General features: G+C 51.0%; 1 protein-coding gene across 1 annotated transcript in view; it reads left to right on the top strand.

Annotated features, from left to right (window-relative positions):
* The window catches only part of LOC130149540 (sodium- and chloride-dependent GABA transporter 1-like), a 36,558-nt gene extending 18,722 nt beyond the window's left edge, over window positions 1–17,836 (top strand). The window contains exons 7-15 of the mRNA XM_056339287.1: window positions 582–716; window positions 2,579–2,682; window positions 2,987–3,111; window positions 3,931–4,043; window positions 9,375–9,506; window positions 10,240–10,342; window positions 10,765–10,865; window positions 11,644–11,811; window positions 14,630–17,836. Of these exons, the coding sequence (XP_056195262.1) occupies window positions 582–716; window positions 2,579–2,682; window positions 2,987–3,111; window positions 3,931–4,043; window positions 9,375–9,506; window positions 10,240–10,342; window positions 10,765–10,865; window positions 11,644–11,811; window positions 14,630–14,734 (1,086 nt within the window). The 3' untranslated portion in view covers window positions 14,735–17,836. The remainder of the gene's footprint in view (window positions 1–581; window positions 717–2,578; window positions 2,683–2,986; window positions 3,112–3,930; window positions 4,044–9,374; window positions 9,507–10,239; window positions 10,343–10,764; window positions 10,866–11,643; window positions 11,812–14,629) is intronic.
* The last annotated feature ends 7,166 nt before the right edge of the window (window positions 17,837–25,002 follow it).

Genomic DNA, 25,002 nt, shown 5'->3' with positions numbered 1-25,002 from the left:
GGAGAGATCAGAAAGAGGCACTTCAGGCACAGGTCACCTAAGCTGTTAACCTCCCCAGTGGCTCTCAGACAGGTGTTAGGTGTGCAGCTGCAGCAAAGCCCTGGCGATGGCTGGTACGGACCCTGTGATGAGGGATGGCATGTGCCTGAGTCCCTGAAAGTGCTGAGAAGGAAGCGGTGGAGTCAAGACAACTTAGATTGCTCGATGCATTGGACTAGAGAAACACCAACTTTAGCTCTGCAAAATAAGGATGTGATGACTTAAAGGGATTACTTCGGTGGAGTAAATTTATCCCTGTGCAATTCCCTTGTCTTTGGGCAATTCATCCAGACTTTAACATGCTACTTTTGTGATTAGTGCATCCTTGCGTGTCATTGGCAGAGAGAAACCTCAAACAGCCAGAAACATTATTAGCATGGGAATGGGAAACAGAAACAACACGGAAATGCTGCCCGAAGTGGCTGTGCATGGGGAGCCTGTCCTGCTTGCAGGGGCACATGATGGATGCAATGCCACCACAGGCAGGAAGGCTCCTAGGCACTGGTGGGCTGATGGCTTCTCTCCCATGGTGTCTTTCGCAGGTGGTGTATTTCTCAGCCACCTACCCCTACTTCATGCTTTTCATCCTCTTCTTCCGGGGAGTCACCCTGCCAGGAGCCAAGGAGGGCATCCTCTTCTACCTCACGCCTGACTTCAGAAAGCTCTCCAACTCCGAGGTTTGTAGCCTAGTGTGGAGGAAAGCTCTTACCTCCTGGTTTTCTCCACATTAGTCTTCCCCAGGTGATTCCCTTGAATATTTTAAGTATTAAAAACCCCCTTGGAACCGTTCCCTGTTCAAGCAGCCATGACCCTTACAGGTGCAGACCGAGTTGAGTAGCAGGCCCTTCGGGGTGGAAACCTGTGCAGCAGCTCGGCTGTACTCAAGCAGCGTTACCCATGGGCAAGGGTGTCAGAACTTGCCCCAGTGAAGGGAAGTCCCCTCTGGGCTGGGAATGCCTCATTTCACTGACTGTCCCAGGGCTGGTGATTTGGTCTTGATTCGGTGGTCGCAGAGAAAAGACGATGTAGTCGTACTGGCATAGGGGCCTCAGAAGCAACACAAACACAACAGCACACACAGCAGCAATTTTTGGTAGTGCTTGAATGATGAGTGGTGGCCAGTTATGTTGCCTTGGTCAGTGGAAGAACAGAGGGGACCCAGGCAGAGCATGGAGGTTTGCAAAGGCAAATATTTTCAGGAGACACAGACCCTGCCTTTTGCAGCAGCAATGCTTCCATGGCTCCAGAGTCACCAGTCACATGTGAGTGGGGACAACTGGACACCCATCATTTCTCAAGGGGCCTCGATGATCCCTCTTGCAGGACACACACTGTAACTGTACTGCCAGCTGCAATAGCTCTCATGCTAGAAACAGAGCCCTCAAGACCAGAAGAGTTGTTTAAATACTATGTAATTAAGAAATGAACACTCTGCCCCCTTTTCTTGTGCATTCTAGGCTTTAAGACTGTAAAGCATCAGGACCAGCCTTGCAAGCTGTTCTCTGTAGTTGTTTGCGCAAGAAACTCTATGTTGGAAAATCAAAGACATGCTAGTGGAATAGGAATGGAGGGGGGGGTGAGCATGGGATATGGGTCTCCGAGAGGAGCAGCACCTCTTGGGGGGCAGCTGTGGGAAAGCAAACACACACACACAAGTTCAGATGATGTGTGAGTCCTTTCTGACCTTCAAAGAGAACTGAGTGACACAGTCCAGAAAATGGGATGCAGGACCCTTCCTCCATCCTCATCCATCTCTGAAAGCAGCCTCGAGCCACAGGTTTTGGAGGGCTGGGGATGTACATCTGGTGCTGGGCTAGGCTGCACTTTTGATGTGCTTGTCATGTGAGAAGGCTGCAGACCTCCTGCTCCTCTGCCTCCTCCTCGGGGAGGCACTGCTCTCTAGCACGCTTCTTCCTGACACTGCAAGCAGGAGAGGCACATGCCACGTCCCTGACTCAGTGCCCTGTGGTAAAGACCCCTGGCAGCCTGGTTCCCCTGTGGGGAGGCACAGGGGCCCTGCTGGCCTTACGTAGCTGTGGGATGTGCAGTGGCTCCAGGAGGCAGCATGCTCCGACCACGTCTGTGAGACACACATGCACAGCATCCCCAGCCCATGGGCGAAACGGGGCTGCACCCGCCATGTCTGTTACTCTCCTCTCCACTTGCACCCATCTCTGAGCCCTAGCTCGCCCTGGAGATAGGTGGTGTTCAGAAAGGCATGGAAATGTCTGCTCTTCAGACATGTTCACCCCAGCTGGCAGTAACACAGCTACAGGTTTCAAGGTGGCTCCTATGACATTTCTAGCCACTGCCCCAAACATTTCCTTGGAGCTTGAGTCAGCAGCCAGTGTTGCAGGCACCTGCGGCTCTAGTGGCATGGTGCCCTCAGGTCCTGACAACCCCAGTGGGCTCTATGGCCAAGTCCACAGCCCCACCAGCTGTATCCAGCCCTGTTGCTAGCCCTGCACTGGGTGCTGTAGGAGATGCACCTGCAGCATGCAGTCCCTCCTGCTGTACTCTCCCCGCTCCTTCTCCACAGGTCTGGATGGACGCAGCCACGCAGATCTTCTTCTCTTACGGCCTGGGGCTGGGCTCTCTGATCGCTCTGGGGAGCTACAACACTTTCCACAACAATGTCTACAGGTCTGTTGTTTTTTTTCCAGCTGCCTTCGTGGCAGGGAGTGCTCACAGGTGAGGTAGGGGGTCACGGTGGGTCTGGGGTATCTGATCTCCGACATCCCCTCGCTGGCAACATGTGGCCTCGGGGACACATGGTGATCATTGTAGCAGAGGTCCCCTGCCTGCAGGACACTTAACACATCACCTGGGCTACCTCTCCAAGGCACAGGAACTGCTCTAGGCAGGGCTTGGACTTTTGTTTACCCACCCTTAGCTCTTGGCCTCTTGGTAGGGACCTGCAGGTGTTTTCTTTCTTTCTCTCTTCCAGAGATTCCATTATTGTCTGCTGTATAAATTCCACCACAAGCATATTTGCTGGGTTTGTTATTTTCTCTATTGTTGGCTTCATGTCACACATCACGAAGAAGTCGATCTCAGAGCTGGCCTCTTCAGGTAAGCCGAAACCCGTGTTCAAATGCAACAGCAACCTTTGAGAGAAAATCATCAGTGAGCATGGGATGCTCCCAGGGCTTTCTTGACTGGGACCCAAGTGTACAACCCTCTTTGCGTGTCCTCCCACCAACATGGATCTCGGGCACTTGTGGCTGGTGTTCATCACACTGGCTTCAAGGGACATCTCCACCTGCTTTTAATGTTCACCTTCTTTTAGTGCTGAAGTTTCACATCCTTTTGCCATTTTCCTTCTGAAACCTTCCTATGAAGAATAGATACTGCCTATGTTTTCAGTAGATATGATAAAAAATTGGAGTCCCTTTTCCATGTGAAATTCTGAAATGGTAATCTCAGAATAATTTTTCAGCCAAGATGGGACTGTGTCATTTTGCACAAAGACATATTTTGAAATTGCTGGCTTCCCAGAGAAAGCCTTTATTTCAAGGTTTCTTTCTCTCAAGCATTGTGTGATGGAAAAAAAAAGACATCAGGGAAGTTATAACCAGCTCAGAATACCAGCTCATTTCTCTAGCAAAGTGCTCCAGCTCCATTTGGTAGCAATAATTTGATGACTTTCTTGCTTGCAGAAAGGAAAAGGCAAAGCATTTCTCTAGTCATTCCTGCCTCCCCATCCTACCCCTGTGCACCCCACCAGGCTGGTGTGTCATCAGTGAAGGCTCAGGTGTTTCTAGCTCCTATATTAAATACCTGCAATTCTTGACTGCAATCATTGTTTCTCTGCTCAGCTGTGGCCCTTAGCTCAGACTTCCCATCAAATGCTTTATAAACATGGGCTCATCCCTCTTTTCATTACTGCAGGCCCTGGACTGGCTTTCCTTGCCTACCCACAGGCTGTCACACAGCTGCCCCTCTCCCCGCTCTGGTCGATCCTCTTCTTCTCCATGCTGATGATGTTGGGTCTGGACAGTCAGGTGAGATGACCTAGGGACAAAGTGGGGTGGCATCCCCCTCTGCACCTTGGGATAGTGCTGAGCAGGGTCTTTTCTTGCTCTTCATGATGTGATGCAGCTGCATGAAACAAAATCTCCTGTGTGGCGTTCACCTCTGTGCTCTTCCCTAATGTAGGCATGTACTGCAAGCGTGGCTGTATCTGACCACTACCCAATGCACCAGCCCTTCTCCTGCTGCCAATTAAAAATAAGAGTAATGACTAGCTTCCAGCAGCCCAGAAGAACCAGTCAGCCTTTTAAGACAGTCACCACCTCCTTGTAGGAGAAGAGGATCTTTGGAAAACTTTTCTCTGTTCAGATCAATTTTTGGCCCTAGTGAAGTGCTGGTGCTGCTGTGTGGGCACAGCATGTCCCCATCTTACTGGGTGACACTGGTAGCTGAGCTCACAGGCTCTAAGTAGAGCTAGAGGCAAACTATCCCTGCCAAAATACTTTGGGGCAAGGGAAAAAGATTTCTTTCAACTAATAACTGCCTTGTTCTTGTAAGACACTATTTGCCTCACACCCAAAATAGGTGAAATGAGGGAAGTAAGTATTAATTGCTTCATTTCATGCCTGCATGGGAATAGTTTGTGGTCATCACAGCTCTCCTGGTATTTTGTGAGATGCTCAGTTTGAATGCTTTGGATCTTCTTACTGTGTCACCTTGACCAAACTGCATTTCCTGCGAGGCAAGAAAATGTCATTACTTTAGCTTACTGTCATAGGTTAGGGTAGAAAGTCTCCATCTTCTCTCCTCCCAGGAGCTGGGAGGAGCACCTCTGCACAAGGTACCACTCTTCAGCCAGACCCAGCGCTCTGGTGCAGCATCCACAGGTTGCACTGAGAAAAGCAGCCGTGTGGTGTTTGGATTAGGCTCTCCCATGGTGTGAGGATGGTGGTTTGATGCAGTGTTTCAGCATTGTTGCTAACAAAAGTGGCCCTGAGCAGAGCTGAAACACCCTGGACTGGTTTAGAGGTGAGCAGAGGAAGGTCCTGGCAGAGGAAAAGAGCCATGCCTTGGGAGAGGCTTGTGCCTGGGTACTCTGACTGCTTCACCATCAGATAAGTCTTACAAGATATTTGAGGAGGAAACAGCTGGATGTAGCAAAAGGTCTCTACCCTGCCCACTCCCGAGGCCTCACAAAACCAAAAAAAAAAAAATCACAGTCTGTGTTTTTATGAGCAGTGATACTTTTTTTTTTCCCCCTGATAATTCAGCACAACAGTAGCCACCCAGTGAAGCAGTGAATTGCAGCGTCCCTCCCTTTTGAGTGCATCAAAATCAAAGGCTCCTTCAAAAGCCTGTGCTTGGTCTGTCACATCCTCCCTTTGTGCCCACATGCTCTGTCCTTGCAGGGCAAACCCTTGGTACAAAATGGATGCTCTTCTGGATAACAGGAAGCATTCATAAACCCAAGTCTAGTTCCTAATCAGGCTCAGACCTATTCCTGAAATGTCACACCTGGTTTCCAGGAAAATCTAATCAACCAAATCTGATTTTCAATTATGGCACACTCCCATAAACATATCATAAATCTCATGTCTGCATTATCACAGATGTTATTTGACAAATAATTTCAAATAATGACTAAATGTTCCAAAAGAGGCTACATTTACAGGGGAAAAAAAAATACTCTCTATGGATTATTTGCTCAGCACTGGTAAATAGTTTGAGACATGACAATAAGCTCTCTAAGCACCGTGTGGAATTTATTTGCTGCATTTGCTTTTGAAATATCATTTTAAATTCTCCAGGTCCCTTTTGACAGCTAGTCTTGCAGGGCAGGCAGTCCATGGGGGGCTATCATTGCATGGAGGAGGAGGGGGCTGTGGAAAGAAGCACCAAAAGGAGAACAAGCTTTTAAAAAAGCACAGATAAATACATGTGAAGACGCTTTCTGTCTGCATGCTGGAGCTCTGACAATTGAACACACTATTAACAGCATGGCAGCTTATGCATATAAAACAAATAACAGAGTGCATTGACAGCTAAAATTGCACAAGTATTTTGAAGCATTCAGTTAAAAAAAAAAGAGAGATGGTTTTGCTATGTGCTGATTAAGTATCGTTTGTGGTATTTCGCAAATGAGGAGCAGTTATTTTTAGGTCAGCAGCCCAGTTCATGAGGCGCAGCAGAGCGGTAGGACATTTCTTGTACCCTGCACCCCCAGGGCTGCTGGGCTGGGGCTGCGGCTTTTCACCAGTGGGGCACAAGGCTCCAAGCACAGCAGAGGCGCTCAGAAGCCTGGCTAGTGAAGGAAGGTAGGGCTAAGATCTGTGTTTGTGCTGCAGCAATAAGCCCCAACCCCGTGATGATGGCGGGAGTAGGTTCACCCGCGTCCATTAGCTTCGATAGTGAGCCTTCTGCAGATGCAGCACAGCTACAGCCCCCTAATTCTGCCAGGATGCTCATCTCATCTGCAGTTACTTGAACAGGACGAATGACCTATATCGATAGACACGCACCTCCCTCCTGTGCCCCCACTTGCTGCTTCGTGTGCCTTAATGTTCACTCTGCCTCTGATCCATCCAGGCTTTAGCTTTTTTGCGTCTAGACCCTCTTGCATAATATGCTAATGCTTTCTTTTAACCTACCAGTTTCCAGGTCAGGCGTTTTCTCCCTAGGGGAGCTAGCAAGTCTTGTGACTGCAAGCCTGTGTCCGTGCCATGTGAGGCCGCCTCTCACAGGTTATTCCTGAGGATTTCCAACTGCCAACAGTAAGATGCACTCCCGTGGCTCCCTGCTGCACATCTGGCAGCTGGGGACAACCCCCCCACGGGCCCATGGGTCCTGGCCAGGGTGCTCTGCATAGCCAAGGAGAGAATAGCAAGCCCTTGACACTGGGAGATGGTAGGAGAGAGATTTTCCTTCAGACCAAGGTGCCACCTATATTGACTCCCAAGCCCAGATTATTGGATCCAGTAGCTTGTGTAATGATTACGCTCCTGAAGAGCGTAAATGCAACAGAGAGAAGTGAATAGAAATACAATATTTAGGAGAGAAACAATATCCTGGGGCAAGGCGAGATGAAGAACACAATATGGACTAAAAATTGTGGCTGGAGGCAACTGGTGAGAAAAATGGAACTTTTTGGAAAGCAGATTGAAGTGTGTATCCACCTGTATGCACCATGACCAGATCCTCATCGCTCCTGAAAGCAGCGTGCTTTCACTTGGGTGCTTACTTACCTTGTGTGAGCATCTGAGTTTGGGTGTATGGGCTGGGAAATGTGGACCCCAGGCCAGTCAGGCAGCTGAGGTCTCCAGGGTTGGAAAGGTGAGCCTCCTCCAGGCTGCATCACCTCTGAAGCCTAAGGCTGGCATGAGGCAATTTTCAGTAAATAGTATGAAGGCAGTTGCCCCTTTTATGGATAGAAGAAGTAGTGTACAACCATTTGCTTCCCCACCTCACTGATTACACAGCAGCTTAATTTTAGTAGGAGGCAAAGAGATTTCAACTCTTAACCCTGTTCCTCATCACCTATCTCCTTGTCTTTCCCCCTGTGCTTTCCCTGACTTTGATCCCTCTTCCAGAACAAAAGGGCTGTCGGTTTTACTCCCTCCCAATATATGAGACATCTTTTTCTTCACTTCTTCTCTGCTGGACACCCCTCTCATCCACCCTGTGCCCCCAGCCATCCCTGTCTCCCCCTCTGAACCCTTTTCCCTCCCTGCCTTGCCTGGTGGCAGACCGCCTGGCCCTGCCCATGGCTTCATCAGCGCCTGGCCACACATCCACGTGGAAGGAATAGCATTTGACAGTGTACTTTTTGTCACGCTGGCTCTTCACACTGTGGTGCCAGCTCAGTCCTGACTCCTCCAGACAACGAGCTGGGTGGGACGGGGTGAAGCGCTCGCTGTCAATGAGAATAAAGGCAGCTTAACCCATGCCTGAATGGCAAAAGATGCTTTAATAGCACTTGTGTCCAGCATAAAAAGCTTAGCTCATTAAAAATTCGATTTGAAGCAGTTGAGCTTTGATGCTCTGGGAATACCAGCTTTCTGCACTGTGCCATGTGGATATAAAACCCTGGGCAGAAACATCACCCTTTTTCTCGTGCTGTCCCACATGGAAGCCAGCCCCAGCAGCCAGCAGTGTGCAAGTTCTTCCACCATCCCTGCCCAGCTATAGGCATGGCTTACACTCCCCACTTTTCTTCCACACATATTTCCAGCCCTCCGCTGCTCTTTAGTCTGTGTACCTCCACCTCTGCTCCTGTTTTTTCGGGGTTTTTTTATCTGCTTGTCTCCCTATTCAAAGCTGAATCTAAAAATACCAGCACTTTCTAGAGCACTCGTCCAGGGACAGGGAGGTCCCTGACATACAAAAGCAATGAAACCTCTCTCATTTTCGTTGCACTGGCTTGTATATTTATTGAGAGTGACCAGGGAAGCTAGGAGCTTGCTGCTGTCATAAACTTCCCAGGACTTTTTCTAGAGGCATCATGTGCCCTCTATGATCTCTACATTACCAGTGGTTTCTGGGAGTGATATAGAAAGGTGAATCTCACAATTTATCAAGAAATAGGAGGGAAGGATGCACTTCACATATATACAGTCAAATTGTCCCCATGCAGAACTAATAGGAAAAATGATTTGAAGGTAATGCTCACAGGTACTCCTTTATGTGTTATGGTGCAGACAGCATTAATATACTGTGCCTGGAATAGCACTGCACAAGCCATCCAGGTGTTTTCAGCTCTAGGAAGACCATGCACTGTGAGGACGGGCTTTTAAAGTGCTACATGCCTTTAATGTAGCGTGCTTGAGAAATGAAATAAAGTCAAGGACTGGGTAGTCAGAGATGTTATTATGCACACGCACATGAGACTGGGCAGTGGGTAATGCAGCTCCTCCATGAGTGTTTTAGGTCATTGAACAGCACAAGCACTGCTGCAATAGGCTGAGAGCACACATGGGAAAGGAAGAGCAAGCAAGGTCCTGCACATGTGCCAGCAGCAGATGGACACACAGCTGTGACAGAGCTTGGCAGTGGTGAGGAAGCCCTAGGGAGTTTGGGGGAAGAAAGAGGAGACTTTCCACGGGAGGCAAAAGGCAGAGATTTATCTCAGCTAATTTTAGGTATTTAACCCCAGTGCTTCTAGCTCCCTCTCTGTTCAGTGGAGGTAGAGAGGCATTTTCAGAAGGTGGTTCAGACCAACTTTGTGCAGAGGTGCCCCCTTCTTTTCTAGGATTTGCAGAGCGCACTTAAAGCAATGAGATTCTCTACACTGGAATTAAATGTAGGTGGAGTTGGTGTCAGGCTAAGATACTTACATGTATGTCCTTGGTGTATACCTTTTCCCATAGTTCTGCACCGTGGAAGGGTTCATTACAGCCCTGATGGATGAATATCCTAATCTCCTCAGAGCCAGGAAGAAGGTCTTCATCGCAGTAGTCTGTTTCATCTCTTATCTCATTGGATTCTCCAATATCACCCAGGTATTGTGCTTTGTACCTCCATTCGTGGCACCTTTCTAGTCACTTTGTCATAGCACAGCAGTACCAAAGCTTTGGGAGAAGTGACAGCAATCCTAGGAGCCACCCTAATGCTGGATAAATGGGCTTGCTCACCACTGCTACACCTCAAGTGACTTAGGATGCCTCCATAACTTTTACTACTATCCTGTTGTCAGTCTGGATTGGCTTTTTGCTATCTGCAATAAGGGCTCAAGCCAACAGAGCCCAAGCTGAGGGATTGCTTGGTGCAAAGAGTTAAGATAACGTAAAGAAGACCAGTCTTTTGGGGCCCTGAACCTCTGGGGCTGAAGCCAAGGCTCACATGTGTGGAGGTTAGCGTTGGGTGGTCTGGAGACTGACTGTGGAGCACTGTAGGCTCATGAAGAGGCAAGGCAGCAAAGCTCCCAGGAGGGGCAGAGCAGGCTAAATTAAGTGACTCAATCTAGAACAGAGAAAATTAAGAAATCCTAGTGAATCTCTGCTCTCCTTTTTACCCTTGGCCATGCCTGAACAGGCTGGCTAATTGTCTGCAAGAACACATCAGTTTTGCTGCTGGGAACCAGACTCCAGTGGTAACGTTGCAACGCCGGCTCTACTGTCCAAGGAAATTAACATTAAAGCCAGGAAACACAGACAGTAGCAATCCAAGCAGCTGGCTGATATTGTTGACCAAAATCTATAACTAAACTCCCTGACCCTGGTTTTGTCTCTTCAGGGTGGCATTTATGTCTTCAAGCTGTTTGATTACTACTCAGCCAGTGGCATGTGTCTTCTGTTTCTTGTCTTCTTCGAGACCGTCTCAATTTCTTGGTGTTACGGTAAGCACAAAAGACCTTGTTCCTTTGTTTTCTCCATGGGCATGGTGAATTATTTCAGAAGTCTCCCACAGTGCAGCCAATAAAAATGTTGCCACTGAAAATAACTTAGGCTGATAACTCCAGAAAATCAGGAGCAGAAGGCTGTCATCTCACTTCTCCAGGCCCCCACAGAGACCTCTACACAAACTGGCAGATGCCTAGGGTCCTGCACTCTGGTCCTTCAAGAGGACACCAAGAACATGGAAGCTGCTAACATGAATTTGCTTTTATGTCCCTGTACCCCAGCCACTCCTGATAATGCTTCTCATGCCGGGGTATTGTCACCCTCTTGCTGTGGCTGGCCTGTGCTGTGTCATAAGAAGAGGTGATGACCATGGTGCTGAGATGGGATGTTTGTTTTAAATACTCATTTCCTCTTGTAGGTGTGAACAGGTTTTACAGGAACATCGAAGAAATGATTGGCTACAGACCTTGCATCTGGTGGAAGATCTGCTGGGCCTTCTTCACTCCTGTTGTCTGCCTCGTAAGACCTGGGGCATCCTACCTGCAGGAGTGGATTCAGAAGGGCCTCTTAGTTTGGATGGGCTGTAGGGGAAACACTATGTTCTCAACCCAGTATAGATCTGGTGCAAGGTGGTCCTAGGCAGACTTGAGATGGGTACTTTAATACAGGTAACTCCACCTGCTGGAAACCACCTGTAGAAAGAGCTCTAGCTGGTTATTGTAGTATAAAGGAGGCCATCAGTTCCTCATTTTGCTTTCTGAGTTGCTAAAAGATAAGCAAATAACTGTTCTAAAAAGTCATTATTGGTTCTGGGGAAGGCTTTCAGCTACTCTAGCTCCAGCCTCAGCCCCTGATAGGCTTGTCAGAGCACAAGCTATCAGTAAATGCAGTATAACTGACCGCCGAGCAATTTTGCGTTTGCTGGTTCCTCTGCTTCCAGCAGGAGTGTACAGAGAATGGTGTGAGCAGGTCAATGACAGGAAGAGGAAGGCTCCTGAGGCCAGCTGTGAGGGTGCTGATAACCTGCTTAGGAGCTGGTGTGGGGGCACTTCTTGTCTGAGTAGTGTAGTGAAGAAGCAAATCAGGTTTTCAGGTGTGTTCAAGTTCCAGCTTTTCACATAGGATAATAAGAAATTATATGAAATCACCAGTTGGTGGGCTGAGAGTATCTAGACCAGTTTAAGGAGCTGCTGGGTTGCTGTAAGACTGTTGGGATCTAAGAGGATAGTGAAGGGAAGAATGGATGGACCTTGATTTTGCACACCCTCACCTGTGATGACTGGTGCTCTTTTCCCAGGGTGTGTTCTTCTTCAGCGTGGTGGAAATGACCCCTCTGACACTGGGAAAATACGTTTATCCTGCGTGGGGACAAGGCATTGGTTGGCTTATGGCTCTGTCCTCCATGGTACTTATTCCAGGATACATGCTGTACTGTTTCTTCACCTCAACAGGGACTCTCCGGCAGGTATGAACAGCTTTACCGCTCCTCTTCTGCTCTTTGCTTAGAGTAACCCCAGCACTGAACTAAGCCTAAGAAGAGCCAAGCAGACTCTGCTTGGACAAAGTTGTCGGAGTACTTCAGGTTGGTGCGGTGGGAGCTCTGCACGCCCTCTCCTCCAGGAGGGCTCAGATCAGCCTCTGGCAACACAGGCTCACTGGAGAGGACTTGCTAGCATGACTGAGCACTGACATGTCTAAGTGGCTAGGAGTGCTGCTGGGCAGCATGTGACTGGCGGTGCCTGGCCAAGTGGGTAGACCTTCAGCTAGTCTATCCTCAGGTCTGTTGTCCCTCATTGAGCTTTGTGTTGTCACTGTCACAAAACAGGAACCCTTCTCCCATGAATACCTCTTTGGTGCGGGGGGCTGGAGACCTGGAAGAGACTGGGAAGAAATCCTTGAGGTTTCTTGACCCAGAGAAATCCCAGTTCCTGGTGGTCCCTGGCTATAAGCATGGTTACTTGACACTTCTCAGCAGAGAGATCAGCAGCCTCTGAGCGTAAAGCTTGAAATATCTTGGGGCTAGGACCTGCTAGCAACAGGCATACACAATGGTAGTTTGCCGTGTGTTTTGCAAAGGGCACTAAGTGAATGAGGGGTTAAGAAGCAAGGAAGACTTCTATGCAGGATCCACAATACCCACAACTCCGATCTCATTTAAAACATTTTCTTTAATAATTTGAGAAGGGGTTTATGTAGCAGTGAATCATGGGTCTCTGTATGTCATACCTCGAAATTACTGTTTAGGTTTTATTTACAGTGTTGACAAGCAGTCTCGAGAGCCCTGTGCACAAAGTCCCTGGCTCAGTGCTGTCTGCTGCAAGATACAGGTGTCAGAAGGCACCGCAGGGGTGCTGATGTATGGCTTTCACAGCCCAGCTGCAACAGTAACCAGATGCCATCTAAATCCTATGAGTTTACTTCATGGATGCTGTATTTTGAATAATGTTTAATTCAGAAATGTTTTAGCTGGAATTGCTGGGCTGAGGCCAGCTTCAGGCTCCACACCTCTGAGGTCAAGTTGCAGGTGGTTTTGACTTTTCTTTCTCCCAGGTCTCCATTTGGATGGGTTCTGATGTGGGAACTGGATGGGTTTGGTGTCTCAGATCTGCTTTCAGTTTCTGGTCTCTCACCTGAGGTTGGGTTTAGGTTCTTGCCATTGGTGTTGAAACCTGCATTGGCGTTCCTGCAGGACTCAAGCCAGGGTGTTATACCAAGCACCTGGCTGATTTTAGGTTGAAGGCCAGCAGCAATTCCAAGAGTAGATCCTTTCTCAGATGTTTACAGGGTTTCTTGTTCCCTCATTATATGAGCTGGAAAAGGCAGGGAAGAAGGGAAGTCTGCAAATACAGGTATGGGTTTAACCCTTTACTTAGTCTCAATCCTGTTTCACTAGGGATGGTGAAAGTGCATCCTGGCATCTGGGGCGCCCAAGTTGGCCTGCAGCCTCCCAGGAGTAGCTCCACTCCTTCTGACCAAGGGCTTGTGCTGGTTACATATGTAGCAAGTGTGGCAACACCAGCACTTCCAAGGTTCTGGGGACTCCCATGCTGCCCCAGGGGCACGGAGGGCAGCTGATGAGCATGTTTCCACCCATCCCTTCAGCATCTTGTGCAAGCCAGCAGTACCAGTCAGCAGCGTGGATGGCTGGCGTGCACCTTCCCTGGCTTGCTCTACCTTTAACAGTGCCCACACACATCAGGAGACCCAGACCTCCTCCCCATCATTTATAGACCAAGGAGTGAGCAGCAGATGGCAGCAGGAAGAAAGTAGGCTTGTGATGTGTGTGTGTTGGTATCAGAAAGAGAATTTTTGGCCTCTTATATGCACAGATCCTGGATTAGTTTGTAATAGAGCTGGAGCTGGAGGGAAATTAGATGCCAGTGCTGAATAAAGTGATTTTGACAGACAGGAAAGATTACAAGTAATTTTGATCCTACTGAGCATGAATGTGATGGGGGAAAAAAAAGATCATGAATGGCAGAAGCAGCTCAGTGAACATTTCAGGGACTTCACCCAGCAACAGCCACTTCAGCGGTATTGGAGAGAAGGAGCTTGTTTCCCTTTGCTGGAAAGAGCTTCTTCCTGACTTAGTGATGTCTATTCAGGTCAGGCTCAGTTCTCCTCTGCCTTCTCTTCTGCATCTTACAGCAGCAGTCCCTTCCTGACAGGCAAAAGTGATTCATTCTGCTCAGTCCACACACCTCCAGTAATGACTTGCCCCTCCATATATTTTTCTGGGTTCTTGCTTCACTTCACTTGGCTCTGCAATTTTCATTTGATGAGCTATGGGTGACAGGAATTGCTGCTGGTGCAAAGGTCTGTGCAGGTGCACGGGTCTGATCTGCATCAGCAGCACAAACTGTAACCTTGTTAGCCTGCTCTAGCTAGTTAGTAACGCTTTATAATCATCAACCCCCTTCGAAAAATGAGGGGAAATGGGAAAATGGGTCTGCTCTGAAGCGTGTGACATCACAGCTCTCTCTTGTTCCTACTTGCAGCTGGTACTGCCTGGTAACAGTTTGCCCACGTTATAAGGGTGATCCCTGTATTTCAGATAAAAAGAGGAGCTGCTGTGCTGTGCGCAGCACCAAAGCAAAGGTGACTTGCAGTGGGTTGCTGAATGATGCTGGAGGAGTAACTCCTGCCACATACACAATCCCCTGGCCCTGTAACTAGGGCCACCTCTGAGGCTGGGGGTCCCAACCTTCAGTTGCTGCCATGCCCTGGCTGTCCCACTGGTGCCACCGCTGGCTGATGTGCTCTCTCCCTTCATTCCTGGGCAGCGTTTGCAGAAGATGACACAGCCCAAGCCAGAGGTGCACGCTCAGAACAATGGCCTCCAGCCGAAGACATCCTTGAATGGGAGGGTCTTGGATGCTGCCGTCTAGAAGAGCCCAGACTTCCTCACCATGCCCCGTAGATGCTCATGCCACGTTGTCCCTTGAGCTTCTCCGGCACAGCTCGCTGTCCCTGGCTCCACGGTGGCTTTTACTTGTCAAAGAGAGGAGCTGGCAGCGGAACCCTCTCACATCTCTTCCTCCCAGCCCGGCTTACCAAAGCTCTGCGCAAGCAGTGACTGTCTTCATCCTGCAATAACCTGGTCCAGGCTCTCAGTGCCCAGGTCTTCCTCCTCATGACAAGTGGTGATGTCTCTAGAGAGCTTAAACTGATCACTGATCATTTTTCTGTTCTTCTTCTTGCCTTTCCAGGTGAACCTCCATAAAGCATCCCATAGCACACAGCTGTGCTGTCACCCCAGGGAGCCAGCTGACACCGCGTTTAAATCCCAGCCAGTTGTCGATTGATCTAGCATAAACCAACACTAGTAAACGTGTAACTGGAGGGGATATGGCAGAATGAGGGATTCCAGTGAGGAGCCCAGCGCGCTGGTAGCTGTAGGACATCGCTCTAAAACTGGAGAAGGGCATCAGGACAGTGTGTGCTGCTCACAGGTGCCATGTTTCAGCCCTGTGCAGTCTCCAGCCCTTTTCACTGCATCCATTGGGGCTGGCACTGTGAGCCAGAGCCTAGCAGAGTAGGCAGCCTTTTTCTTCCGGAGTGTCCTGCCCTCTGCAGCAGTGTGCAGTAGCTGCTTCCTGACCCTAACATAAGTGGAGGGCTCTTTGCTAGAGGCTGTCAAGTCTTCTACACTGACCACTCTCAGCCGCAGTCAGCTTTGTGCAGAGGCTAAAGACCTGTGTGTGATGGAGAGACTTTCCAGCAGTGTGCAAATCTCCCCCCGAAGCCAAGCCGGAGCAGGGTAGTTCCTGCCAAACACCCTCCCTGGCTGCGTCCCCAGGTGGGAAGCGGTAAGATGCATCATAGTGCCCATGGGTGGTTTAGCTTCTACCTTTGGCAGGAACTGGCAACACCTAAATCCCAGCTAGTGGAAGGCAGGAGCTCCTGGGGGAGCCTGCAGGACATAGCTGCCATGTTCAAACCCACTCCTGTGAACCAGTGCTGACTTCCCTTGGGAAGTGTCTGTGCAGACAGCTGCTGGCGCTGGCACGTCCCGACTCCCAGCACACACATCACAGGAGGCTGAGAGCTGTTGCAGACGATGCTGGAGGAGTGTATAACACCTCAGAGAAGGCTGGGAAGTGTTTCAGAGCAGTCCTAAAGCAGCAGCGTATTTCTTAGTTCTAAAGCCTTGATAAAGGAGGTGGCTCATCATAACACCATGTGCAGGTGTGATAGTGATGCTCCCATTTGTGACAGCTTCCCAGTGACCCCAAGCAGAGGTATCTGTGTACTCAGAGTATTTGATGAGCACCTGTCATAGAAGTGCACACGTGGTGTAACTTAGTGCAGATTAGTCTCTCCCTTCCCTTGGCACCCTGACAGCATTGCTAGGTCTGTTCACGCTCCCGGGTTCAGCTCAGAAACAACAAATTCATAAGTAAGTGCCCAGGAAAAGGTGTGTCCCACTCATGCTTCCTACCAGAGTCTGGTCTTGTAGGTGCCATGTTGAAGTCCCCTGTGGGTCTCACCACAGGTGCCAGCTGAGCGGTGAGCCGGTGTGCAATTGCCCTGCACTCCAATAGGAGCTGAAAAATGATGCAGGTTGGTCCCATGCTGCCTGCCTCTGGTGCATGGGGCCAGCCTGCTCTTCTGCTGGTCTCCCAGACTCAGGGTCAGTAATGTAAAGAGGAAAGAAGTTGTCTGTTTAAAGCTGAATTCAGTCACCTTTGGGGTTGGGTTCCCTACCAACTCATCAATGCATCTCAATTAACATTGCTTTAGATGTATAACCAATTTGTATTTGTACATGTGGCACATGCTGTGTCCTGGCTCTTAGTGGTTGTGGCTGCCAGGTCTTGAGTGCATGTTTTGAGGTCTCCAACACCACGAGCTGAGATCACACCCTCTCCCACATCTAATCATTTGGGTGTTTACATCAAAAAAATTGCAGCTGTTAAATAGACATGAGGAAACGCTGAATTTACAGGCTTGATCTTGTAAAGCCGAAAGCCAAACACTGAAAGCTGCAATCATAGTTCATCATAATTAATCTCAGCCAGTCACAGACATGTCAGCTTGCCTTTCCTTGCCCCTTAATTGCCAGCGCCAGTAGAGCTGAAATCTTCTATTTCACTTCACCTATTTTTATAAACCAGAGGACAAAGGAAACCACTCTTCATATACATATATGTCCTCTGAGAGGGACATCTGTAGTGAAAACAGATGTTAGCCTCTGATTGTTGCAGCAATGATCTTTACTAGAAACCTGCTTTTGCTCTGCATCCAGGTCACATAACCTCCCTGAGAGCTGCGCAGGTGAGTGATGGCCAAAGAAGTCCATTCTTGAGTGAGGCCTTAAAACCATGGAAGACCCAGATTTTTCCAACTTCACTGGGGCAGCTCAGGTCAGAGGTAGAACAAATCTATCAGTGTTCATTTTGTAAACTCTTGGCCAAAAAGCTTGGCTGTTGGGAGAGCTGTTCAAAGGGTTGGGCTGTCCAGGTTGTTCCTCCAAGAGAGCGGAGAAGGAAGGGTCCAGAAAACAAAGTCCCTTCCCTGGTGACTGAGGATATGCCTAAATCTCCAATTCCTTTTTGCTGGGAATTTAATCCCAGCATCTCTCTGACTTGTGGCTTTGCGTGTGGCAGGCGCACATCACTCCAGGTACAGCAGCAGTGGCTACGCTGCACACGGGCTGCTCATAACAACAACAATATTTGATGAGATTTAGCTATTTGCTCAGTTCCCTGCCTGTGACCTTCCTATTTGCTCTCCCTCCTGCCCTGCTCCTTTTCGTTGTCTTGCTTCACTTCTCCCCCATGTCTATCCAGTAGAAATTATCTACCTCAGCGTACTTCCTGCTTTTTTGCTTTCACCACTGTCAAATTACAGCTCTCCCCCCTTTCTCTTCTCCTTTGTCTTCTTTCCTCATTTCTATCTCTGTTATTACCAGCATCACTCCTGCTTCTCTCACGTGCTCTCCTGTGGTTCAGCCACTCACTGTGCACACACTCACCCCTTCTGCCTGCTGAAAGAGGCATGGAAGAGCTCACCTTCCTGCAGAATCCGGTCCCTAAGAACCAATTTCCATCCCAATACCAAAATTATAATGAAGTTCCAGCTATCTTCCTTTTTGCACCAGAAAGTGCTGTGCCAAGCAATGCTCTCTCTTGGTGTTACTAGAAGAGACATTTCAACCCATATTCCACCAGTCTCTGCAGAGCTGTGCCTGTTCTGAAAGATTTTGTGGCCTTTCCTGTTTTTGCACTTTTATTTTATTTCCACTGTGAATGTTTGGATCTACGAAGTCTGGCATTTGCAGTCTTGCGGGGAGGAATTTGCCCTTAGCCAAGCTCTGTCTAATTGACTGATCCTTTTCTCCAGCATTTCGAACTCATCCTGTCCTTAGTGTTAGTTCACTGCATGCAGGTTTCCCACCTAGTAAGAAAACAGGGCTGGGGACGGCCCCTTGAGCTCATCCCAGGCCTCAGGAATGTCGCTATGGGCAGCTCCAGCAACGCAGCCATATCTGCCTGTTGGTTTTTTGAAGTCAGGCTTCGGATTCCAGCTGAAAGTGCCAGTGATTCCTCTGCAAGAACTGCTTTTGTGCTGTTCCCAGGGAGTGTCACTTCTGCTGACCACCACTTTGCCCCTCATTCCTTTCGGCTCACCCAACAGAGAGGACATGTGCGTGGCCAGGAGTGCACACTCCCCTCTCCCCCCTACTGCAGATGAGGAGATCCCACTCCCCTGTGCTCACCCACAGTGCTCCTGCCTTTTTTGCTCTGCCCCCTTGCCTCCCCAGCACCTGCCAGCCTCTCCCTCCTGCCACGGGCAGCTGCTCAAAATAATCCCCCATGAAACCTCTTAATTCTAAGGAGCTATTTAGGGAGCTGTGCTCAAATCCCTCCGAAATCCTCTTTTTCCTGAGGGCTGTGAAAAATAAAATAAATGCCATTGCCCCCACCCTCTGCCACAGCAGCGGGGGCTGAGGGGGGCGATGGGAAAGGCAGGATTGCTTCGTTGCTGCTCAAGTGCCACTTCCCTGGAGAAGCGGGTGTGATCCTCTCCCCCAGGAGAGGGGAACTCTTCCTGCTGCCATTCTCCCAGATGTGCTCTAACAGCTGGCAGCTGGTTGTAAAACACATGTGCAATGTCCACAACACGATACCCATGCCGTGTGGCACTGTAAGGCTTTGGCTAGCCGACCACCACATAGCTTGTAGTCTCTCCACAACTCCATTAAACAATGTGTTTGTTGGGCGCAGGTGTGCTGTGCATTGGGGGGTGCCCTTAAAGCTGGCATCATTCTGGGTGAGCAATTTGTCTTTATCCCTCTCCTGTCCCAGGGTGTGTGTGTGTGGTTTCTCTCTGGATTGGGGGACCCTGTTTCCATTTGGTGGTGATGGTGAAATAGGGAGGGGGTCTGCACCACTAAGGGGCATGTCTGCTGTTGTTTGCTGGATTGAGGGCTACCAGCCTACCCATGGTGATGGAGCTTGCACCGAGCACACTGCCTGCTTTCCTCAGGAGCTGAGTGCATGAAACACAGTGCTCAGCTTCGGATGCCAATATTAGCACTAGAGGCCATGCGGTGTGCCCAGCATGGTTTTCCTCTCCTGCTGTCTGATCCTGTCTCTGTACAGCTCCAGCTATTGGTCAGAATCCACTGAGCAGCTCAGTGGTAGGAAGAAAAAGTCTGGAAGCTCTGAAACCTACTGATGACACCTGGGAGCTAGATCTTAACAATGAGTGCAGGGACCATTCTGATCATTGCACACCTCAAAGGGCTTAATAGAAAGGAAAGAGAAGAGATGTCAAGAGAGGGTTGAAAGATGGAGGCTCCTATGAGGGCTGGCTACCATCTCCCCCTCCACCATGCGGGCCACTGCAACCCTCCTTAGGTGTCACTCCTTCCCCCCTTCTCTGCTTTGCATCCTCTTGCTCACCTGTCTCACCTTCCCCCTTTGGGGAGAGGCTTGCCTGCTCGTGGCAGCTTTTCCCTCCTGAGCCCCGCTCGGCACCAGTGGCCTGTCAGCTCCAAATCACTGCAAAGGTGTGCCTGCTGCTGGGCGGGGGGGGGGGCTGAGGCAGGCAGGCTGGCAGCAAGTGGTGGGGCAGGCTCTGCACAGAGGCTCAGGTGCTGACACATTCCTGCTCACCCAGTCACCCCTGCGCAGGGTCTGTGTCTCCTTTCTTCCTCAGAGCTTCCCACCGGCTCTGCTAGCAGTGCTTCTGCCTGGTATGGGAAGCCAGTGCTGTTTTGTTGACATCTAATGGGGATGTCAAGCGTTCTCCTCTCCCCTACTGACAGCCCTCCATAGCCTTAATGGAGGGGAACAAAGATGCTGTGAAAGCAAAAGTCAAAGCACTGTACACTCCAAGCATTTTAACAGCTTTCCTCCCTTTCCGCATCTTTAATAGTATGTTAAAGTGGTGCTTGTGGTCAGAGGTCCAGGCAGGCATCGGACCTCCTCAGAGCTGCATGGCAGCAGTGACATTACCACCCTGGCCCTCAGGGTTTGTTCACCCCACCAGGAGCAACCCCTGGGGCTGGTGTCTCTCCCTCCAGTGTTAGGTGTCCTGTTCAGCATAGGTCCCTGCATGTCCCCTCCCATGCCCCAGTGGCGTGCAGCAGGAGGGTTGCCTGTGATGCTGTGTGGCATTTGCCCCGGCTTTAGTGCTTGCCCTGGCACATCCCAAGGGGCTGGGACCCAATGCGTGACTGTTAACTGCTGGTTAAAGGGTTTTGAGCCACAGGGCCATGGGGGATACCTGGGTGGTGGCCCTGGGGCACACATCCAGGGGGTGGCAAGGGATGGGGTGGCCTCTCAGTGTCCACACCACCATGCTGTCTGAGGCAGCACTGCCAAGGGCAGTTCGGGGCTCCTGCCAAGCGTGCATCCATCATCCTCACAATGCCGTCAGCCAGGAAGTGCCTGTGTCTGGAGATGCTCAGGAGAGGTTAGTGCTCCCCATGCTGATACCTGACAGCCGTGACGCTGATGGAGATGCCTCCCGACAGCCCGGCATGCTGCTGCTGCACTGCCAAGGAAATGACACCAGCCTTCATCGGGGCCCCAGGGACCAGCCACAGTCTCTTGCGGGGTGGCATGTGTCCCCACCACAGCCTGTGGGGGCCAGCAGCCCTCAGCCCTCATCTGCAGCCCTGTGCAGAGCAGCTATGGAGGGGTTTCATCTTGGTCGTACTCATGCACCACAGAACCCTTCTCCAGGGGAACCTGGGGGGGGTCCAGGTGTTCTGCTTCCAGATGAGGAAACCCAACCCAGCAGGAAGGGACTCACCTGAGTCACTGGTGTAATGATAGCTGGGGGGGGGACTGGCCTCAGAGGGCCCCATAGCCAGAGCATGGGGCAGGTAACCTGCCCAGGGGCACTCCTGCCCGGGCACTGCATCTCCTGCAACCCCAGGGGGTGCTGGCAGAGCAGGGCACGGCTGCCCACCTGGATTTTTTTCTCCCTTTGGAGGCTGTGTGGCTCTGAGAAGGCTCTTGGCTGGTTTGTGTTGCATCATGCTGTTTGGGGAAACCCAAATACCCCCGCAACGAAAAGCACCTGCGAGTTTAGTGCTGATGCTGTGACCCAGCTCCAGATAAAACCTGTCCCATATTTGTCCAGGTACGAGGTTCTACAGTGTAAACTCAGCCCTTGCCATCAACCTAAAGAGCACCGCTTCCTGCCTGCTCAATGGCTCCAAAGTCCCATACATATTCTTGGAGGTACATCAGCCCCTGGGCTGGCCCTGTGGGACAATGGGGGGGATACAGGCTCACCCACGCCTTGTGTCTGAGCACGCAGGCAGCGCTGGCCCCTTGTCCCGCTCTCTGCCCATCCCCAGGGAGTCCACGTGCCTTTTGGCCGCAGCTTGCCCTTGTCTGCGTGGCTGAGCCTGGTCGCCTGCCGCCTCCTCTTCTGCGCATCCCCTCTGACATGTGCCAGAGCTGAATGACGTGCCTTTAAAAAAAGTCCTCGGTGGGGAGAAGGATGTGAGATGGAGTGAGATGCACGCTTTTGGAGGTGGACAACATCCTCCTCTGCCTCTCCCTGCCCTCCCGATGGTGCCACGACGTCCCAGCTCCAGGTCGCTGCCTGCCCAGCCCATGGTACAAACGCTTGAATCAGTTTTTGAAGTGTTTGGTCCTGTAGGAGGGAGAGAAGGAGAGTCAGCATCCCTGTCCTCTCTCTGCACTTACTGCAAATGAAGGGATTAGGAATTATAATCAAAGATTCTTATTTTAAAGCGGCTTTTCAGCTCTGTGAGGGGAACTTCAGCATGATGCTCCTAGGGGAGGTGGGTGACAGAGCAGCTGTCACAACTCCAGCCAGCACGGGTGCTTGGGCAGCAGCAGCGGAGGCTCAGTGGTGCCTGCCGGGCTCCAGGAGCAGCTGCGTGGGGCAACGCTTCAGTGGGGAGAGGGTATGTGTGCAGGGGGTCTGGGTACCCTGGGCCCATGGTACAGGGGGGTCCCATGTCTGAGTACCGGCACTGCGGAGTGTGTCAGCTGCGCACTGGGCAGGTGCTACTGTCAGCCTGCACTGATGGATTTTCAGGGGTTACCAGATGCTTTGAGCTTTGAAATCAAAGAGGGGGCTGTTTCTTTGGGGGTGGAGAGTGAGTCTGTATTAGCCATGGCTGTTTAAATGGGAGCTTTCTGGGTGGGCCACACAGCCATGGTGAGAGGTACGCACCAGCCTGGTCCCCCTGGCAGCATCCCAGCCACTGTCTGGTGGGCTGCCACATGTACACAGCCCTGTGGGGGCTGCCCCCCTCCCCGGCAGCACCACAGAACCCAGGACAACCCTCCAGGTGTGGCAACTCCTCTGCAAGGCAAAGCCTCGGGATCTGAGAAGGATTGGCTGCTGCCTGTCTCCCATGGCAGCATCTGCTCCTAGGGTACCGAGTGCCAAATGGCACCAGCCAAAGCATCCTGCAGTCCCCAGGAGGCTTTTTTGCCCCATACCACCAGCAGCATCTGCCCAAGTGAAGCACCATGATCTTTCCTCTTTTTCATTTTTTCCCCCAGCTCCATTCTCCTGCTGCGCTCATGGCAGACCTGTGTGAATTGTTAGCAAACTGCTGTTGTTTTCACTGGCATCTCTGCCGCCCTTCCCTCTGCTAATTATTATAGCAGTGCCTCTTCTAGGGCAAGTTGACAGATGGTCAGGGTTTTATCTTTGAACAAGCTATTTAATAGGGGCTTCTGCTTTTCTCTTGCACATTTTTTCCTGGCTGCGTGTCCTGAGATGCTGGATGGGTTGCCCTTTTCACCGGGGATGCTGGAAGATGTGAACGGAGGGTGAAGGCTGAGATCAGATCCCAGTGGGTGCATTTTTTTCTTTCCCTTCAGAAAGGGACAATAATTCTGCCTGAGTTCATGTGGTGCTTACTGAACTTACTGAGCAATGCTCTGCCTCCCTACAAAAAGATGTGACAGGGAACCAGTCCCCATGAGGAGCTGAAAAGGGCTGTGTCAAATGCTGGGTCCTAAGGGCAGTTCCTAAGTGCACAGAAAGTCGATGTAAGTGCTGAAGCCAGCACGCAGCCCAATGGTGCCAGCTGAAACCTGGCTTGCAGAGACTGACCTGTGCTCCAGCTTACACTGCCGTGGGCTGCATGGCTTTGCTGTGGCCCTCTGGGTGCAGGGGAGGCAACTCCTTCTGTAGGTGGAGGGTCACAGGCTGTGACTGTGAAGACAGGGAGAGCTAACGCTGGCAGGGATTGCCTGGCCAGTGAGTGGGGCTGCCTTAGATGCACCACGGAGCCACGTATGACATCCGCTGATGCTGACTGTTGACTGCTGATCTGCCTGGGCCATTGTACTTGAAAACCCCGTTTGAAGTCTGAGACAAAAGCTCAGCAGGCTGCAATGTCTGAGATCTTGTTCTTTCTGGAGCAGAAGCAGCTCTCAAGTGCTGGAGAGCTGAGCGGGGTGAGCGGTTCATGCAGCCAGCTTGTAGGCACTGGGAGGGCTCGCTGCGCCCCCCTGCCCTTGTGTGCCTGATGGATGTGCCAGGTTTTGCTTTAGAAAGCTAAAGCTGGGATTTCCCCACACTGTTGCTGTGTCCCAGGCTCTGCAGGGGATGTACAAGGACCCAGAACCTTCTGGACCTGCTCCAGGAGCAAGGGGAAAGCTTCCCTTTGCGTGACAGTGAAGACCAGGGAAACAGGGGGAGGCTGGGGGCACCAGCTGCTTTGTGGCAATGCCTCAGTGGAGACACCGGCACCAGGCCCTGCCTGGTATGACCAGGCTTACTGCAGAGACTATTTTCCCTGGTTTTAGCAGCCTTTCTGTGTACTTGGTTCTAAAAAGTTTTCAAAGCCAAGTGTCCCAGACACTTAGTGCGATTAGCACGGAGCTGTCTGGTGGTGCCTACCCTAGTGAGAGGGTTAGTGCGGGTCTGGGCTCCCTGCACAGCAGGGCTGTGGCACCGCTCGCTGTTTTGTTTTCCCTTACCTTCACTTCTCCCTCCCTAGGAAGGTGAAGAGGGTTTTGGCAGCTTTTCTTGCCTTTCACTCGGGTAGTTACAACAGTCGTAACACCAGCTGTCCCAGGTTACACCTATTCCTCCTGCCAAGGCACTTGTCCTGGTGGGGAAAAAGCTCCACTTGTAGCATCCCTGGAGGGCTGGTGCCCAGCTAACTGCTGTCACAGCCCGGCTGGCAGCCCCCCACGCTGTGCCCTGCCTGCCTGCCTGCGCCGGGCTTAGCTGTTTCGAGCCTGGCGGGGGGCAGCACAGAGATCTCTGCTCAGAATATTTGGCTTTGTGTTTTTCCCACAGGGAATGTGTTGTCCTCCTCTGCTGCCCGAACACTTTGCTCCAAGTTTTTTATGAAATATAATGAATAGCTCATTTCAAACAGGTGGTAAGGGGAGGAAGGGGGAAGCGCTTCCCCCACCACAGGCAGCGGCAGGAGGAAGGAGGGCGCGGGGACAGCTGTGGTGGGGGTGTACCAGCAGCGAGATGGTGGCCACGGGAGGGGCGAGCATCCCCGCACCATGCAGTTGCACATCCTGCAGAGGAGCGTCAGGACACCCAGGGGACACCAGGGCTGCTGCCAGCACGGAGCCCTGCAAAGCCGTTGCCTTTCAGTGCGTCACCCTGGGCTGACCCAGCTCTTTCTCAGCCAGCCATGGAAATGGCATGGGGTGGCAACTGGGAAGACATGGGTGAC

This window comes from Falco biarmicus, chromosome 5 (assembly GCF_023638135.1).
Source record: "Falco biarmicus isolate bFalBia1 chromosome 5, bFalBia1.pri, whole genome shotgun sequence".
In the NCBI taxonomy this organism is placed as follows: Eukaryota; Metazoa; Chordata; class Aves; order Falconiformes; family Falconidae; genus Falco; species Falco biarmicus.
The sequence above is the reverse complement of the archived record's forward strand: the minus strand, read 5'-3'. Positions and strand labels throughout refer to the sequence as shown.